Source organism: Urocitellus parryii, chromosome 6 (genome assembly GCF_045843805.1).
Source record: "Urocitellus parryii isolate mUroPar1 chromosome 6, mUroPar1.hap1, whole genome shotgun sequence".
NCBI lineage: Eukaryota > Metazoa > Chordata > Mammalia > Rodentia > Sciuridae > Urocitellus > Urocitellus parryii.
In genome coordinates, this window is record NC_135536.1 from 132333560 (window position 1) to 132352657 (window position 19098).

The 19098-nt window shown below is 42.1% G+C and overlaps 1 protein-coding gene across 3 annotated transcripts; it reads right to left on the reverse strand.

Annotated features, from left to right (window-relative positions):
* Positions 1–7757: 7757 nt before the first annotated feature.
* Positions 7758–18045, reverse strand: LOC113182367 (uncharacterized). 3 transcript variants are annotated; one of them, XM_077800236.1, is made up of 6 exons: positions 17605–18045; positions 15884–15967; positions 15216–15316; positions 13689–13783; positions 11905–12007; positions 7758–8401 (listed from the first exon to the last, which is right to left on the reverse strand). In XM_077800236.1, the coding sequence occupies exons 1-4, from the start codon at positions 17777–17779 to the stop codon at positions 13745–13747; spliced, it is 399 nt and encodes a 132-aa protein (XP_077656362.1). In that variant the 5' UTR covers positions 17780–18045; the 3' UTR covers positions 7758–8401; positions 11905–12007; positions 13689–13744. The 3 variants fall into 3 exon arrangements, with proteins under 3 accessions (XP_077656362.1, XP_077656360.1, XP_077656361.1); XM_077800234.1 differs by lacking the exon at positions 7758–8401 and adding an exon at positions 8922–9078; XM_077800235.1 differs by lacking the exon at positions 7758–8401 and adding an exon at positions 10416–10467.
* Between the last annotated feature and the right edge of the window lie 1053 nt (positions 18046–19098).

Sequence of the window (19098 nt, forward strand, 5' to 3'; positions counted from 1 at the left end):
CTGGCTTAAGACTACCAGCTGACCCACAAGTCTTCTGAGAACTGCCACTGGTGAGAGTGGTCTAGCCTGTGAGTTACTGTTATGAATTTAATGTTATGGAAAGGCACAAACGCGCATGCTCACAACAGGTTTTCTCAGCAATTCTAGGAAGATGCCCCAGAGAATCCTTAAAGGAACCAAAAAAAAAAAAAAAAAAACAATAAATCATTCACAATGATGTCAACACAGGATTCCAGTCCAGCTGCAAGCTGGGATAGAGGAGGCAGCAGCATATAAATGAGAGAAACTTCAGGAACTGTTTCGGTCTCACAAAATTTCAAGGTAATTTAATAGAAAAACTAGGCAGCAATTTGAAGGGAGTGAAAGAGGAAGGCACAAGAAATCCAGCAAGCTGCCATGTAGCGACAATAATTCAGCTTGGGGTATTTCTTGCAGGTGTGTGTGTTCATAAGGAAGTTCTAGAATAGAACAAGTTTAGGTAAAGAAGGATGTCATCAGGGGAGGGGCAGGTTGGGGCTTATACAGGGAGTGAGGGGTGTTCTTAAAGGCCCCATCTCCAGGGGCTAGGCCCAAATTCCCTTCCTTAGAACTGCCTCTCACACAAACCCTCTAAAGGGATGTGTTAGTCCACCTGGCCAGAACTGCTTGCATCAGGGTTGGACATCTGACATCTTTAACTCACTAGGATGTGAGTTAAAGAGCTGAAGTAAATGCCAAGATCAGCTGCACTGTTCTGAGCGAGCTAAGCCACTAACATAGACCCAACACGTTTGTGTCTATCATGTCAGAATTTATTCAATAACAACACATTCACAAGCTACAACACTTTCATAGGTTGCAGTTCACCACGTACTCATGTGTCACTTGGTAGTCACAAGCCAGGCAATCACAGGTTCTCTTATTCCAATTTTAATTGCTAATATCTATAACACTCAAGTTACACATCACACACACAACAATAGATAAAAGTAAGAAAAGGCTAAGGAGGTGTTAAAGTGGCCCCAGGGCTCAGGAGGAGAGCCCAGGAGAGCTGACACAAATGCAAAAGAATCACTGCAGGTGGTCAGATAATGTCAGGAACCAACCAAAGAAATTGTTCAGTGGCAGAGCTGGAGGTGAGAGGCATTTCAAAACAGCATGTGGTTTCAAAATGGACCACAACAAGCAGGGAGAGCAAGCTAAGCTGAAACCCAGGGAGAGTCCAGAATTTTGGAGACTTGACCTTGTTGTGACCTTGTGACTCTTTCAAGGGGAACTTGTGACTTGTTCACCTGATGTCAAGGTGTGCTGCTACAAACAGTCTTGGGATGCTTCTCCTTTTATGTGTTCCAGGTGAGGGGGCTACTTCATTAGTGGTCTGGTGCATTTGATAAGCTCACAGGCCTATTTTTTTTGATACGGGTTTAATACTCCCATGCATCTATATGCTTCTGATTTAAATTTGTAAGTTCACAGGTGGTTTGTTGGTTGGTTTTGGGCTGTTTTTTTGTTTTGTTTTGTTGTTGTTGGTGGTGGTGGTGGTGTTTTTGGTACCAGGGATTGAACCCAGGGATGCTCAACCATTGAGCCACATCCCCAGCCCTTTTTATATTTTGTTCTGAGACAGGGTCTTGATAAATTGCTGGCTTTGAACTCACCGTCCCCTTGCCTGAGCCTCCTGAGCCTCCTGAGCCTCTGGGATTACAGGTGTGCACCACCACGCCTGACTACGGGTGGCCATTTTTAATAGCACAATTAATTTATCAGTTTGTGCCTATGACTGTGCTGTGCAGACAGTGCTGGGTATTGCAGCCAGGTGTCATATTGCTAGGCGAGTGCTCTACCACTCAGCTACCTTCACAGTCCTGTTGGTGGTTGTTTACTTATACAACATGTAGAGGCATTCTACCTTAGCACTTGTACTCAAAATGAAGTAACTCAGGGCTGGGGATGTAGCTCAGTGATACAGCACTTGCCTAGCATGATATATGAAGCGCTAGGTTCAATTCCCAGCAACACCACAGAAAAAGAAAAATGGAGTTAACTCGCGGCAATCTACTACTTTACAAAATGGAGTAACTCAGAGCCAGGCACAGCCCACTTTCGAAATCCACCAAGTATAAGGCTGGGTTTCTGGGGAACAGGAACAGAGCCTGAGGAAGGAGCCAGGCCACAGAGCATATGGAGAGAAAAGCAGACATGAAAAAGAAAACAGCAGCATGAGACAAATGGACAAGAGAATGGATGCAACAAAAGTGGAATGAACAAAGTCTACCACAGAAGTCTCCGCAACTGGCTATTGTGTGTGAATGCACCCAGTTACTGGAGGCTCGGGAAGGAGGCAGGTGTTCCCTGGCAGTGGGAGAGGTGATGCTATAGGTTCTGATTCTCTCAAGTAGCCTCTCTGAGAGTTGCTTTGTGTTATGTACCACACAGATGCTAGGACATGGGAGGTGTGGAGCTATATAAAACATGATTCTGGCCAGGCATGGTGGTGCATGCCTATAATCCCAGCAGCAGCCTGGGAGGCTGAGGCAGGAGGATCACAGGTTCAAACCAGCCTCAACAATTTAGCGAGGCTATAAGCAATCCAGTGAGACCCTGTCTCAAAAATTAAAAAAAGGCTGGGGATTTGACTCAGTAGTTAAGTGCCCCTGGATGGTTACTGGGATTATTTGATTCCACTAGGCAGGAAGAGCAAAGATATGTGATAATGTGTTTTATTTTTTAAGTAAATAAAAATTTTAAAAAAATAAAATAAAACATGACTCTGCCAGCAGGCAATTGGAGAGAACCCAGCGAGAGAAGGGGTCATATGTTCTGGGAACACTTCTTACTTAGAGACCATGTATGAACAAGGAAGGTCACGTGACCTCTGAGTTGTTTCCTACCAGAAGAGAAGGTGGGTTCTTCCAGGCAGAAGGATCAACATATGAAAAGACAGAAGTGAGAAAGACACAGCCCCAGCCCAGGGAGCAAGGGGAGTTGGAATGCAATTAAGTAGATAAACTAACCAGGCACAGTGGTGCATGACTGTAATCCCAGCTGCTGAGGAGGCTGAGACAGGAGGATAGTGAGTTCAAACCCAGCCTCAGCAATGGCAAGGTGCCCCTGAGTTCAATCCCTGGTACCAAAAAAAAAAAAAAAAAAAAAAAGAAGAAGGAAGAAGAAAGGGAAAAGGAGGAGGAAGAAGGAGGAGGGGGAGGAGGGACGAGGGGGGAGGAGGGAGGAGGAAGGAGGAGGGAGGAGGAGGGGGGAGGAGGGGGGAAGAGTGAGGAAGAAGAAGAAGAGGAGGAGGAGGAAGAGGAAGAGGAAGAAGAGGAGGAAAAGAAGAAGGAGAAGGAGAAGGAAGGAGGAGGAAGAGGAGGAAGAGGAAGAGGAGGAAAAGAAGGAGGAGGAAGAGGAAGAGGAGGAAAAGAAGGAGGAGGAGAAGGAGGAGAAGGAAGGAGAAGGAAGGAGGAGGAAGAGGAGGAAGAGGAAGAGGAGGAGAAGAAGGAAGAGAAGGAGAAGGAGAAGGAGGAGAAGAAGGGGAGGAGGAAGAGGAGTCTAGGAGTCTGACAGAACATAATGATTAAGCCACCAGTGGAAGAGTCAGACTAACCAGGGCCCAAGCCCCAGCTCTGTGTTCAGTTCCCTCCATTCTGTAAAATGGGTCTGATCAGAGTACAAGCTCATGGAGTGGCTGACATGGTTAACTGAGCCCCTGTGGATTAAGTGCTTAGCACAGAATCTGACACACTATGAATACTGATTAACTGTGTTGTAGTGAAGAACCTGGAAAATCAGAGCCCTGGAGAGGAACAAAGAAAGAAAATCATTTGGGAGATTGGAGCAGATTCATGGGACACAGAGAGAGAGGCTCCTGTTCTGGAGTGAGTCACAGGGGAAGCCTGGATCACGCTTACCACCAACAGTGGTATTTGCAAGTCCCCATCATGGCCTCTATATTCTTTGCAGATATCAGTCTTATACCAGTCTCTGTCCAGAAGCTTAGAGTCTAATAATAAATCTGATTAAAACAAAACACCTCCTCTGACCATGCCACTCACAGGATTCACTTGGAATTAATTTATCTAATGGGTTAATATACTTACATCAGCTTTTGCTAGCAGGATTAGTGCCTGGAAATCCAATGCTAGTGTTTCCTGCTAGCTGTAAATGACAATGAGAACCAATTTTTCTTGGGGGGGGATTACCAGGGATTGATTTCAGGGGCACTTGACCACTGAGCCACACCCCCAGCCCTGTTTTGTATTTTATTTAGAGACAGGTCTCACTGAGTTGCTTAGCACCTCGCTTTTGCTGAGGTTGGCTTTGAACTCACGATCCTCCTGCCTCAGCCTTCTGAACTTCTGGGATTATAGGTGTGTACCACCACACCCTGCGAGAATCAATATTTAAAAATTTTTTATTCTAATTTGTTATACATAACAGCAGAATGCTTTACAATTCATATTATACACATATCTCTGGAGAATCAATATTTTTGCTGTAAGTTTCTTCTACAAAAATTTCTCAGGGGCTGGGGATATAGCTCACTTGGTAGAGTGCGTGCTTCACATGCACAAGGCCCTGGGTTCCATCCCTAGGAACACACACACACACACACACACACACACACAGTAAAAAAATTTTTTTTCAACGTATAATTTGATAAACAAAATGTATAATCTATTGCAATATTTTAGTAATATAAGTGAACTTTATACACTCTCAACTGTATCTTTCATTATTTTTTTTTAAGGGGAAAGATTAGGGGACAGGGTTGTGGCTCAGTGTTAGAGTGCTTGCCTAGCATACGTGAGGCACTGGGTTCAATCCCTAGCACCACATAAAAATAAAAACAAATAAAATAAAGGTATTGTGTCCATCTACAAGTAAAAAAAAATTAAAAAGAGGAGTAACATTCCATTATGTATATATGCCACATGATTCATGGTGGGATAGGGAGAGGGAGCATGAGAGGAATAGATGAACTCTAGATAGGGCAGAGGGGTGGGAAGGGAAGAGAGGGGGCATGGGGTTATTAATGATGATGGAATGTGAGGATCATTATTATCCAAAGTACAGGTATGAAGACACAAATTGGTGTGAATATACTTTGTATACAACCAGAGATATGAAAAACTGTGCTCTATATGGGTAATAAGAATTGTAATGCATTCTGCTGTCATATGTAAATTTAAAAAAGGATGGGTTCACTTGTGCATATATGCAAAAAAAAAAAGAGGAAAGAAAGGTTTATTTTGGTTCATCATTACCATCTTCATCTTGAGATATCTTCAAGAAAATGACTTACAGAAGCCACTGCTGCTTGTCTTGTTCACATACTTAGAAGCCATAACTGTTAGTTTGTACTGAGTTAAAACTAAGAGCCTCCAGAGCCAGGCATGGTGGCACACATCTGTAATCCCAGCAGCTTGGGAGGCTGAGGCAGGAGGATCATGAGTTCAAAGCCAGCCTCAGTAACTTAGTGAGGCCCTAAGCAACTCAGTAAGACCCTGTCTGTAAATAAAATATTAAAAAAGGATAAGGATGTGGTTCAGTGGTTGGGCACCCCAGTTCCAAAACTTAACATAAATAAATAAATAAAACGAGCTTCCAGAACTCTGTTCATCCCATAGAGTGGTAGATAAAAAAGTAAATCAAAACACTTTTGAATAAGATGGTGGATGATACCATTTCAAATAAAAATTAGGACACTGTAAAATTCATATCACATATGATTCAATGAGAAACATCTCCATGTTAACTATTAAGCCACAATTCACTGTTGTAAGTATCCCATTTAGGAAGACTGATAGCAAACATTATTTAAAGCAACTAACATGTCTTCCTCTAAGATCCTTATGGAATACTGACAATTTCCAGCTCAATTTCTCCACTATTTCATTAAGGGGAAAATATATGAGATGATATTATATGACTATATATTTCTTTCTTTCTTTTTAAAGAGTTAAGAGAGAGAGAGAGAGAGAGAGAAATTTTTTTAAAATTTTTTTTTAGTTTTCGGCGGACACAACATCTTTGTTTGTATGTGGTGCTGAGGATCCAACCCGGGCCGCACGCATGACAGACGAGCGCACTACCACTTGAGCCACATCCCCAGCCCATAATCGACTATATATTTCTATATATTTGAATCTTCTTATTCCATCCAAAAGAAAAATGATGTCAAAAATTTTCAAAAGAGAATCTAGTTGTTCCCAAAGTCTTTTAGGGGGTGGGATTGGGGATTGAAGCCAGGGGCACTTTACCACTGAGCTCCATCCCCAGCACCTTTATTTATTTATTTTTTGTTGTAACACGGTCTCACTAAATTACTGAGGCTGGCCTCAAATTTTTGATCCTCCTGCCTCTGCCTCCCAAGTCATTGGGATTACAGGCATGTACCACCACACCTGGTCTCCAAAGTCATTTTATAATGCAGAGCTACCTCAGGTATTAGTAGGATGAATTTCTACCTAAGAATTTCTCATTGAAAGAGTAAAATAATATCAAGTGATCCATATCAATTTTATTTCCTGGCCTTGACAAATATTCTAAATTCCAAATTCTGGAATACCTCTTTGAAAATTGTCTTCCAACAACAGACCCTGAAAAATCTCCTTAATGGCAGTGAATTGACATCCTTTGAAGAGATTCTATTTTTGGAAAGCAAAAACTGAGTAGAGCCCAGTCTCATGGATAAGACAGATGATTAGGCTGGATAAACAAGGCATTTGTTCCATCAGCATTTATTAAACTTTTCTAGTGTATAAGACATTAACTACCCTACATGCTGGGAAGGCATGTAGTCAAATCCTACAGAAAAACTCAAAAGAACTTCTTGAATAACCGCAATAACATGAAGTCCACAGCCCATTAAATAACCAATTTTGACAGACATTTATTTGGCTAAGTGTTTTTATGTTAAAAAGAAGCCTTATTACTGAGTTAGCCTTATTATAATAATTATTAATCTAATTAGGTACAATTGTAATATGTGTAGATTGTGCTTTGTTTTATAATTAATGAGTTTCTGGGAGGTTGTGGGAAAATATTTAAAAATCAAACACAATGGGCACTATTTTAAGAGGAAGAAACTGTGTTCCATTTTTTTTCTAAGCCCCATTTGTTCTGTGTGTCAGAGTCTATCCAGGGACTCTGCTGTGCTCTTGTGCAGAGACTGAAATCTGTGGGAATCTGTTGCCCGAAGGATCAGGATACCCTGGCTTTGAGAAGCCTGAAGCACAGACAGGAATTAGTGGGCTTGTCAAAGGCATGTGACATAGAAGTAAATCCTTTTAGGGACTTTTTAATACCATGGTTCTTAGTTTTTGCTCTGGGCATATCTACAAACAGAAAGGTCTTTACCCACCTCTTTATCCTGCTTCATATCTTCTAGACCCAGCTTCCTTCACCTTTTTAGGATTCAGTATGAGCTGCTGGCCATTGGGAACAGAATTGCAGACATTCTACTTAGATTGAATCATAAAATTGCTAGTTTGTAGATCAGCAATGGCAATCTCATATGGTTCAATCTAATATTTTGGGAGAGGGAAGTTATAGTTTAGAAAGCCAACCCTAACATTGCTCTTTCTTCCTTTTCCCTCCCCTGTGTAATAGAGCACTTTCCTCTATGAATCTAGAAATTCTCTATAAATTCCTGCAAATTCTAAGGAGGATGGGGAAATGTAGGCATCCTGAGCCCCAATCCTCCCACAGGGAGAACAATGGTACACTATAGATTTTATTATAAACTTTTGTATAGTGCCCAAACACTGCTGGCTCCATAGCTGACCCACCTCCATTAACATGATCAGGGCAGGACAGTGCCCTGTCCATCTGTGAGGGAGGACCTCAAGGATGAGAAAATTAAGGCACAGAATCACAATGAAGACACACTGAAATGGGAACTAGTTTCTGAATTCTCTGGAAATTGGCTCCCATTGCAACAGCATAGATAAGGAAACCCTGAGGAATATTTCCATAAGTCAAGCATTTAGAGAGAGAAACAAAACAAAGTCTTTTGGACTGGGACTTAAATTCTTATCTCAGGTTGGTGACAGGTTATCGAATTAAAGGCAAAAAAGACTCTTTTATGGGACAAACTCCTTAAAATTGCCAGACTTGGTGCTTTAAAGACATTTTTCCCAATATACCGGACACATCAGAGTCACTCTCCCACATAGGTTCTCCAATGTGGCTAAAATTTGAATTGCTGTCCAATTTCCTCTCGCATTTGTTACATTCATTGGGCTTTTCTCCTTGTGTATAATGAGACTTGAGCTCTAATTGAAGCTTTTCCTACATTCCCCACATTTATAGGGTCTCTCCAGTGTGAATTCACCAGTGGGTAATGAGGCTTGAGCAGTCAGTCACTGAAACTTCTCCCACACTCGAGATACTTGTAGGATTTCTCCTGTGGATCCTCTGGTGGCTGGTGAGGACAGAACCCTTAGTGAACTTTCCCCAATCAAAGTGCAAGCTATTGGGGAATCTTCTTCCATACCCATTACATTTATGGGGTTTCTCTCCTGTGTGGATTCTCTGGTGCATAATAATGTTTGAGCTCTGGTTAACACTTCCAGCTCTCTGCACATTTATAGGGCTTTTCTCCTGTGTGGATTCTCTGGTGTCCTGTGAAGTTAGAATGATCACAGAAGCCTTTCTCATATTCAAGGCCCTGGGAAGGCTTCTCCCCAGTGTAGTACATTCTCTGATGGCAGATCAGATGTGAGCTTTGGCAAAGTTTTTCCCACAATGGTTATATTCATAAGGCTTCTTTTCTCCTGTGTGGCTGACCTATGGATGGCTAGATATGGTTGAAGATTTTCCATGTCAAAACACATACTGGATTTTTCTCCTGCATAGGTACCCTGAGGACCTATGACTTTATCTACATCTCTTTCTGGAGGAGAGACTGACTCTAGTCCAACTTGCAGCAGGGCTTTCCCCATTGCTGTTCTGTCCCATATCTTTTTTCCCAGTCTTTCCAGCAATTACAGTATTGGAAAACATCCATTTGGGAGCTTTCTAATGATACCCTCAGTAGTTCCACCTTCCCTGAAATGCCCTGGTTTGAATTTTCCTCATACTCACTTCTTGCTCCAAGATCTGAAAGAATGAAATGAGACTAACTACAATTGAAACCTATATTCTGAAACCAGAAAAATGGAAACAAGGTGAAAGAGGTCTTCACTGGATGCTTAAAAATAAGCTATTGAAGGTGACAAAATATGGTCAATTTTACATTCACCAGGATCAAATAAACCAGAGTATAGTGGAACCATGGTCAATGTGGATAGATTTACGGGTCTTACTCATTTTTCCAGCTTCTAGACAAGTTCATATGGACAAAATCTGTGAAAAGGAGGGAGGCAGAATCTAGACCATTCCTCATTAGCCAGATTCTAGACCATTCCTCGTTAGCCAGAGCAGCTCCCCGCTCCTCAGGAGCTCTGACCCAAGCATGGCTTCTCCTTTTTTCCCATCTCCACTTATCAACAGGAAATACTAAAATCCACCTTTCTCTTCTAGATACTGTCTTTGGGGTGAAAGGACACTCCTTAGACTAATTCTACTGGCCTTTCTCCATCCCCTGACTTAGAAGTGGGAGAAATGGCTTCTTTGATTAATGAGGAGCTGGGCATACAAGGCTCAGAGACCAATAGCAAAGGCTTTATCTTTTAAGAATGAGGCTGGGGTAGTCCATACTGCCAGTGGCTGGATAAGTCAATCTGCTGGATCCTGTGGTTATTAGGAAGCCCTCTGTGGCCACAGGCCTCAGTTGCATTCTCAACAGCCCCCCCAGTTAAAGCTGCCATTTTTATCTCAATGTCTAACTCTTAAATCTCTCCCAGTTGGTCTAGAATCTGGATAGGAGAAGAAGAATACCCCCTAAATTCCAACAAAATTCCTAAAATTCTTCTCCACTAGGGAGGAGAACTTATATTAACAATAAGAAATTCATCCCATCAATAATCTAGGGTTGACTATAGTTTTAATTTGGAGTTTTCCATGCTCACTTTTTCTTAAACTTTGCTTTGTTTTGTTTTTGTGCTTGCAGTACTGGGAATCAAACCCAGTGCCTCACACATGCTAGGAAATTATCCCCAGCTGAGCTACATGTCCAGTCCTTTTTATTTCCAGACAGGGTCTTGCTATATGGCCCAGGCTGCCCTTGAAAAACTTTGATCTTCCCACCTCCTAATCAGCTGAGGCATGCCCCACCATATCCATGCTCACTTTTTCCACTGACCTGGTCAAGTGATAGTTAATTTTAGCTAAAATTCAGATAGAGGGCTAAGGATGTAGCTCAGGGGTAGAGCACTTGGCCTAGCATGTGCCAAGTCCTGGGTTCGCTCTCCAGCACTACGATCAATCAATTGACCAATTAATACAATAAAATTCAGACAGAAATTTAAAAGAAGGGGCTAGGGGCATAGATCAGTGGTAGAGAGCCTGCCTAGAATACATGATGTTCCAGGTTTAATCCCCAGTATTCTGAAAAAAAGAAAGAAAGAAAGGGAGGGGGAAAGAGGGAGGGAAGAAGAAAGAAAGAGGGAGGAAGGGAGGAGGAAGAGGGAGGGAAGAAGAAAGGAGGAAAGAAAGAGAAAGGAAGAAATATTTTTTAAAAATAATTTTTAATTGTTGGGCTGGGGATGTGGCTCAGGCGGTAGCGCGCTCGCCTGGCATGCGTGCGGCCTGGGTTCGATCCTCAGCACCACATACCAACAAAGATGTTGTGTCCGCCGAGAACTAAAAAATAAATATTAAAAAATTCTCTCTCTCTCTCTCTCTCTCTCTCTCTCTCTCTCTCTCTCTCTCTCTCCTCTCTCACTCTCTCTTTAAAAAAAAAAAATTGTAGATGTACCAATATCTTTAATTATTTTTATGTGGTGCTGAGGATAAAACCCAGTGCCTCACACTTGTGTCGCAAGCGCTCTACCACTGAGGTACAGCTACAGCCCAAGAAAGAAATCTTTTAAGAGGAAAATTATAGCTCAGAATTTGGTTTTATCTTTTTTCCAAGGAAACTAAATTTTCAACATAGGAAACAGGCTTATCTGGGTACCATTTGCTTCTCTGTTCATTTCTCAACTCTTTAATGATAAACTAGAGAACATTAAGAGCTTGGGTTCCTGTTATGATTTAGATATTAGGTGTTCCCAAAAGCTCATGTGGAAGACAATGCAAGAACATTCAGAGTTGATATGACTAGGTTATAAAAGTCTTAACCCTGTTGGGGATTAACTGAGTGGTAACTGAAGGCAGGCAGGGTATGGCTGGAGGAGGTGTTCTTTGGAGAGAGTGTGTGTGTGTGTGTGTGTGTGTGTGCGTGCATGTATGTATGTGTGTGTGTATATATATATTTGTTTGTTTGTTTGTTTTTTGGTACTAAGGATTGAACTCAGGGGCACTCAACCACGGAGCCACATCGCCAGACCTATTTTGTATTTTATTTAGAGACAGGGTCTCGCTGAGTTGCTTTAGGACCTTACTTTTACTGAGGCTGGCTTTGAACTTGTGATCCTCCAGTCTCAGCCTCCAGAGCTACTAGGATTATAGGCATGTGCCACCACACCCAGCTGGAGCATATATTTTTTATATGGTGAGTGGAGTCTCTCCTTCTGCTTCCTGATCATCATGTGAGCTACTTCCCTCCACCATGCTTCCACCGTGATGTTCTGCCTCACCTCCATACTTGAGGAATGGAGCTGGCTGTCTATGGACTTAGACCTCTGAAACTGTGAGCCCCCAAATAAACTTTTCCTCCTCTAAAATTGTTCTTGTCGGATCTTTTAGTCAGAGCAGCAAAAAAGCTGACTAAAACAATTCCTCTCCCAGGGTTGGCTTGTCCATGTCCAGAATTCCAGGGCTGGCTACTTTGTTGGTAGTCAGCCAACTATTTTGTTGGGCTAGTTCCCACTCATTTTATACCTGTGCAGGAAGTTTCCAAATTTCCTTGAAGTCCTGGAGATGGCCATTCCAAAGTGCTTCACTCCTCTTCAGCTTGGAGTAGAAATGGAAGTCCTATCCAATCCTATCCAAGGAAAAGCAAGAAGGAACATTGAGTTTTTCTGTTAATTCACTTTTTGTTTATCTGGAAGTGGTATATGAAATGAGAATGGAAATACCTCCCAGAAAGGTCTAGTTTTCAAAAGAAAAAGTTAATAACTCAGGAAACTTTCCCTCTTTCATTCCCTTGAGGAATATATGACAATGAACTTATCTATTTTTAAAATAATTCTAATGACCAGGCATGGTAACCCCAGGGGCTTAGAAGGCTGAGACAGGAAGATTACAAAGTTAAGGTCAGCCTGGACAACTTAGTGAGACCCTGTCTCAAAATAAGAAATAAACAGGGTTGGGGAAATAGCACCTCTAGGTTTAATCGCTAGTGCCAGAAGGAGAAAAAAAAAATGATGATGATAACTAACATTTTCTGAGCGCTAACAATGTGTCAGGTCTTAGTAACATCCAGTGAGGTGGATACCATTATGTCCATTTTAAAGATGAGAAAATGGAGGCTCAGAATGTTTAACCAGTTTGCCCCAAAACAGACAAGTCTTTTTTTTTTTTAATTTAAGTTCTAATTAGTTACACATAACAGTAGCAGACACGTCTTTTTTGGGAGGGCGCTGCTAAGGATTGAACCCAGGGCTTCGTTCATGCTAAGCACAAACTCTACCACTGAGCTATACCCACAGCCTCTAGACAAGTCTTTTATTTTGGGGGGAGGTACAAGGAATTGAACTCAGGGTCACTCAACCACCGTGCCACATTCCAGCCCTATTTTTTATTTTGCATAGAGACTGGGTCTCACTGAGTTGCTTAGTGCCTCACCGTTGCTGAGGCTGGCTTTGAACTTGCAATCCTTCTATCTCAGCCTCCTGAGCCTATGGGATTACAGTTGTGCGTCACCATGTCCAACCCTAGACAAGTCTTTAAGTGATCAACATATAAGCAAAGTTCACCTCTATGGGGTGCTTTAGATGAAAACAAAGGACTAAAAAAAAAAAAAAAAAGAAAGGACTAAAACTTTAAGAACCTCCAACTTTTATCTTCTCTGTATCTACTATATTGTTACTAAAAGTAGTCAGGAAGAACCCATTCCTACACAAAATGTTCTTAATGAGTCAGCCTGGACTACTAGTTCAGCAGAGGGCTGAGCTGAATAATATTTGAGGATAGGAAGTAAACAACATTTTCCCAAAGACATGTCCATTTTACTCCTGATGAGGTCATTCCAGACTAGAGGCAGCAGAGCCAGGACAATAATCATATTATGTCTCTTGACTCCCAGTCTCCAATGCCTCCCATAGAACTTCATCTCTACCACTGTTTGAAGTGTTCTGGGGAGGAGAGTTTGCCACTGGAATCCTTCCTCAATCCTTAGGGACTAAGTCTTCTCAGATGATCTTGAAACTCCTCTGTTATTTCATCACCGTGTCCTGTTGTACCTTCTGGTGCTGTCTCCCACATCCCTCGGGATTGCCCTCTATCCTGCAGGAGGCCTCCTGCCACCTCTAAGACATCAAGGGTATTAGCTAGGGTCCCGGGACTCATCAGGACATCCATCTCATCATAGAAGGCACAGGTGCCTGGCATATGGGTGTTCTTGGCTTTGTTGGTCTGAAAGTTTTTGAACCAGTAGCCACACTGCTCCAGCATCCACAAAAAGCCACGTTATCCCACAGATGCCCAGCCACAATCTGGTATACCTGATGGCTCTGATGCAGCTGCAAGTTTCTCATGAATGTAGGGCTTACAAAAATTCTCAGGTGAATTTTAGTTTCTTTATACTTCCAGTGCATACCTAGGGGAAAGGGACAGTGGTTAAATCAGGATGATACCCCTAGTTTTATAATAAAGATGACAGAAGACACTTCCACAATCCTTCCACAGCATTTCAGTGATTTCCTAAGAAACAAACAAATGGGTTTTCTCCCTCTATGACAAGACTTGATGTGACAACATGCACATATTTATTTTTAGACATAGGAACACTATTCTTATGTAACACAGCTCCTCCTTTTTATCCATTGTTCAGGCAAACAAATGGTTCTTCCATTTGTATATAAAAATAGTCTTTCCTGGCTCTTCCCAAACCATTACAATATGCCATGAATGCATGTTGTACCCTGAGAAAATAAGGGCCTCAGCCATGTGAGGTAAGTACTCTTATAATGTGCTACATTCCCTTTTGATTTTGTTTTGAGACAGCTAAGCTACCCAGGCTGGTCTGAAACTTGTCATGCCTCAGTCTCCAGAGTAGCTGGGATTACAAACTCTGCCCAGCAGAGAACTGGTTGGGATGAGGTTCTCTCCAATCCTGTTAACTAACACCCTACTTCCCCAATATTGTGACAACAAGGTCTTACCAGGAGGACTCTGAAACAGGGCTGTGAAACCAGGGCTTCTCCAGGCTTCTTCAGCCCCCCATTTCTTCCCCCTCAGAATCTGCTGTCATGGCTCCCACATGTTATTGTTCCAAAAATGCTGCTGTATGACCTAGGTTCTGTCCCTGCTTCCCTGACCCAGCTTCTGACACATTTTTATCCAGCATTGCCATCTCCTGTTCCCAACAACCCTTGAGCAGTTCTTGCTCCACAATGTGCTGCCCAAGAAGACAACCTGCCACCTCTGGGATGGGGGTGGCAACCTGTGGGCACATCCGGGTATCCATCTCATCACAGAGGTGCAGATGCCTGGCATATGGGTACTCCTGGCTTTGCACTAGTTGGTTTGCAGGTTTTTGAACTGCTCTAGGATCCACAGGAAGCCACATTCTCAAAGCCATTTAGCTACAGTCTGACATACCTGGCAGTTCTGGTGCAGATATGGAGTTTTTCATGGACCCTTGACTCACTGAGAATTCCCAGAAAAAATCTTGGTTTCCTCATAGTCTCTCCTCCCGGCCTTGTCACTTCTGCTTATTCCAGGCCTTGGCTTTTATCAAGATTGGCACTTGGGCCAGGTGTGGTGGTACAAGCCTGCAAGCCCACCAGCACAGGAAGATCTTGAGTTCAAAGCCAGCCTTGGCAACTTAGTGAGGCCCTAAGCAACTTAAGGACACTCTGTCTCAAAATAAAAAGGGCTGAGGATGTAACTCAGTGGTAGAACACTCCTGGGTTAAATCCTTAGTACCCCCCCCCCAAAAAAAAAAATGGTATCTCCTGGGTTAAATCCTTAGTACCAAAAAAAAAAAATAAATGGTATTTGGCCAGCTTTGGCTCTTACCCACTCACCGAGCACTCTCCCCAACTCTCCTCTCTCCTTCTCTCTGCAGTGGTGAAGATCTGGGCTCTGTAATTACTCCTGCTCACTCCAGGCCTGTAGATTGGAAAATCTGTTTGTAGGGAGACAAAGAGACATAGGGTTTGGAGAATCTAATCCCAACTACATTATAGGATTGGGAGGAAAGAGAATAATTTTTTTTAAAAAAAGTCTAAGGGAATTCTTATAAAGCCTCAATGAAAATAATATTAAGGACTATAAAGGAACAATAAGAAAAAAAATTCAGACCCATGCTCATGTATTGTGTAATAAATAAAACTAAGATGAGCTTCCAATCTAATGTCTTTTTGGGCTCAAGAAATTCATCCTTAGAGGGGCTGGGGTTGTGGCTCAGTGATAAAGTGCTCGCCTGGCACATGCAAGGCCCTGGGTTCGATCCTCAGCACCACATATAAATAAATAAAATGAAGGTATTGTGTCCAACTACAATTAAAAAAAAATAAAAATTAAAAAAAGAAATTCATCCCTAGAGATGCTAATATGATGTTGGATTTCTGTTTCTTTTCAAGTAGAATTAAAGAAGGGAGTAAATTTGAAAAATTCAACCCCAAAAAAGTCTGAGGTAGGGAATACTACAGAAACCCTTCAGTTAACTTTAGACTCCTTTAGACATCCTTACCTAGTGGGATGCCTCCTTTGCAGAATTCTCCCAAGTTATTTTTAGGTGGCTCTTCTATCCAGGTTCTGGTTGCTCCTGTGCCTTCTGGGAGACATACACAGACACATAACCAAATGTCACCAGCTCCTGAAGAAACATGATACCCCTCCTCAAAACACATGCCTGGGAACTGGAGATGCAGCTCAGAGGTAAAGCACTTGCCTAGCATGTGTGAGGCCCTGGGCTCGATCCCCAGTACCAAAAAACAAAACAAACAAAAAACAACACATAACCTTGCCTGGGGGGTGCGGCTCAGTGGTAGTCTAGCATAAGCAGGGTTTGAATTTTCAACCTCCCCACATCCCACATATACAAAATTGGGACAAAATACCTGAGTCAGAGGAGGGCAAGTGACAAAACACACATAACAAACCAGAAAGGAGTACTTTGGATTTTATATGCAATAAAGAAAACAGGACAAGGGAGAAGGAATAGAGAAAAAGAAAGAAAAGTAAAGAAAAGAAAGAAAGAAAGAAGCTAATTTTTACTGAACACTCATAAGCTTTACATATTTGCTCAAAGTGACACAGCTAATACAGGACTTATTGGAATTTGAACTCAGGACTAACTGTAGTTTTTAACTTTTTGTTTCTTTCCCCACTACACAATATTTCAGCCACTGAACAATATCTGGATAGAGAATGAAGGAAGTAATCAGGACCTTTAAAGCAAACAAGCAAATCAATATAATATGATGATTTTAGAATCAAGGAAAACAGCAATTTAAATACAGTTCCTCAGTACCATGGAGATTTGGGCAACCTTTTGTAGTCTGATGAAATTTTAGAGTCTACTGTATAAGTTACTGGGCTTCCCTTCTCGGTAAAATTCTTTGGGAATTTCTTAGTGCAGAGAGCCCCATTCAAGTAGTAAAAGGTAATCTAAATAAGAGAAACATATGATTCATCAACTGCTGCTCACTGTCCCCTGGTCACCATTGTGCTTTTCTGCAGGAAGCTAGAGGATCAGGCAGGGCTAGGGAAGAGAATCAGAACATTAAGAGAATATGGTTCTCAATTCCTTTCAGAAACAAGCCTGACTGAGTTCAGGAACAGAAGACTCTCTGTATCTCCTTTTTCCTATCAAAGAAAGACTGGCAAAACCCCCAAATAAGGGCAACCCCTATCTTGCCCCTGCAAGAGTTCTGTTTCTATTCTTCACACTTGAATGAATTTTACTTCTTTCACTCTTAAAAAAATGATACATTTCTAAGTTGAATGTTCTAGATTTTTTTCTCTTCCATATTCATCCAGGCACTGACAGTCAGGATTTTATGACCTGTTTTTCAGTTTGGGTAATATACTTGAGTCATCTGAATTCATCTGGGGATAATTACCTGTTTAAGGATTATTACACTTAAGTTTAACATTATCTTTTGCTTTTCCTACCAAATAACCTTCAAATATGTCCCCACCATAATATGGGACTCTCAATCTTCACTCATATAAACAGAAGGGCTGCAGGCTCTCTTAAGTGATTTTACAAAATATGCCAATTGGAGTCCTTCCCTTTGGAGGTACCTAGTTAGGCTCTCACAGATTCACACCATCAGCCTCAGTTTACAAGCTGCATCTTCCAGGTGGAAGGGAGCTGTATCTTATATCTTAATCCTGCACTCAGAGGGCGCTTTCATGCCCTCTCCATAGTCAGTGCCCCCTCCAACCCCATTAGCTCCTGCTTACCATGACCATGGAAGGATGGGAACTCTATTTTGTGGCTTGACTGTTCCTCTGTTTCTGGATGCCAGTTCTTCACTGCTTGAAACAGACACATGGGTTGTTTGTGCTTATGGTAGATGTTTAGGGAACTCAGTACTAATTCTGAGGGTTCATTCGTCTCTGAAAGGACAATCTCCATTCAAGGACTGCAAGTGCTCAAAATCCTGTAGGAACTAAAACTGAAACATCTCCAGATTCAAAGAAGAAAATGAAAAAATAAGTCTTGTGCAAATATCTGCAGCAGCAAAGAATGTGCATATGTGGAAGATTTCAGAGATAAGGTCTAGAACCCAAGCCCACTGCAACCTGACCATTCCAGCTCTCCTTGGCATGCTCCTACTTGTCTTGCCAACATGTAAGCAAAATATGTAGGCATGACCAATAATTCAACTATTTTACAATAAGCTCAATAGTGTCAGTAATGACCAGTAAAGTAACTTGCTTCCTCCAGCTCACCCAGAAAATGAGAACTGGCATTTTTAGCAATTCTGTGTCTGTAGTGCTGGGAATCAAACCCAGGGCTTTGTACATGCTAGGAAGGTGCTCTACCACTGAGCTATATCCTCAACTGAGCTACATCCTCAACCCCAGAAATTCTCTTATTTAATGGCAGAAACCAATACTCAGAGCAGCCAATGTACATATTCTTTGAAGAGATAGTCTGCACTGAGAAGAAAAGCTGCCGTGACCAGGATCAGGGAACAAGCAAACTCCATTTTGACATAAATAGCAAAGTACTATGCCTCATCTACACAGCTGACAATCCATGGTGGCTGTCTCTCACATTCTTCTACTTTGGCCAGTCAGAAATTTATTTCCTTATCTCACCTGCAACCCCTGTCTTCCCATTTCTTTCTGCAAATTTTCCACCAGGGCCACGGCCTCCTCTCCAATCTCTGTATGCTGCTGTCTAATCCAGATCTGGATCTCTTGGGGAAAGATAGGAACTGTTCTAGAACTAGTAATTCCAGGATCTGTTCTTTCATTAACTTCTGGTCTCAGCCAGTGGTGAAAAATCTTCCAGAGATGAATAAGGGCCTCCTTGAGTCCAGCTTCTTCTTCTTCCTTTCTTCTTTTCTCCTTCTCCTCCTCCTCCTTTTTTGTACCAGGAATTCAACCAGGGGCACTCGGTCCCTGAGCAACATCCCCAGTCCTTCTTTTATTTTTTTATCTTGAGACAGGGTCTTGTTCAGTTACTTAAGGCCTCACTAAATTGTTGAGGCTGGCTATGAACTTGCAATCCTCCTGCCTTAGCCTCCAACAGCCAGATGCTTCTTGATAGTGGAAATGCCAAAAGCTCTGGCAGGAGGTCTTCAGCCCGGAGTCATTCCCTTGAAAGGAAATTTCCTGCTCCCAGCAGGAATCTTCTAGTTTCTACTTGCAACCTTCTTGCACTTGAAGAGTCTGGATCTGTTGAGTCACAGCTACAGCCCTTATTCAGCTCAGAGAACCTTGCAA

Coding starts and splice junctions, on each gene's coding strand:
- LOC113182367 (XM_077800236.1), bottom strand. CDS start 17,779: ATGGAGATTGTCCTTTCAGAGACGAATGAACCCTCAGAATTAGTACTG. Junction 15,968..17,604: donor CCCATCCTTCCATGGTCATG/GTAAGCAGGAGC, acceptor TATGTCTCCCAG/AAGGCACAGGAGCAACCAGA. Junction 15,317..15,883: donor CAAAGGAGGCATCCCACTAG/GTAAGGATGTCT, acceptor CCCTACAAACAG/ATTTTCCAATCTACAGGCCT.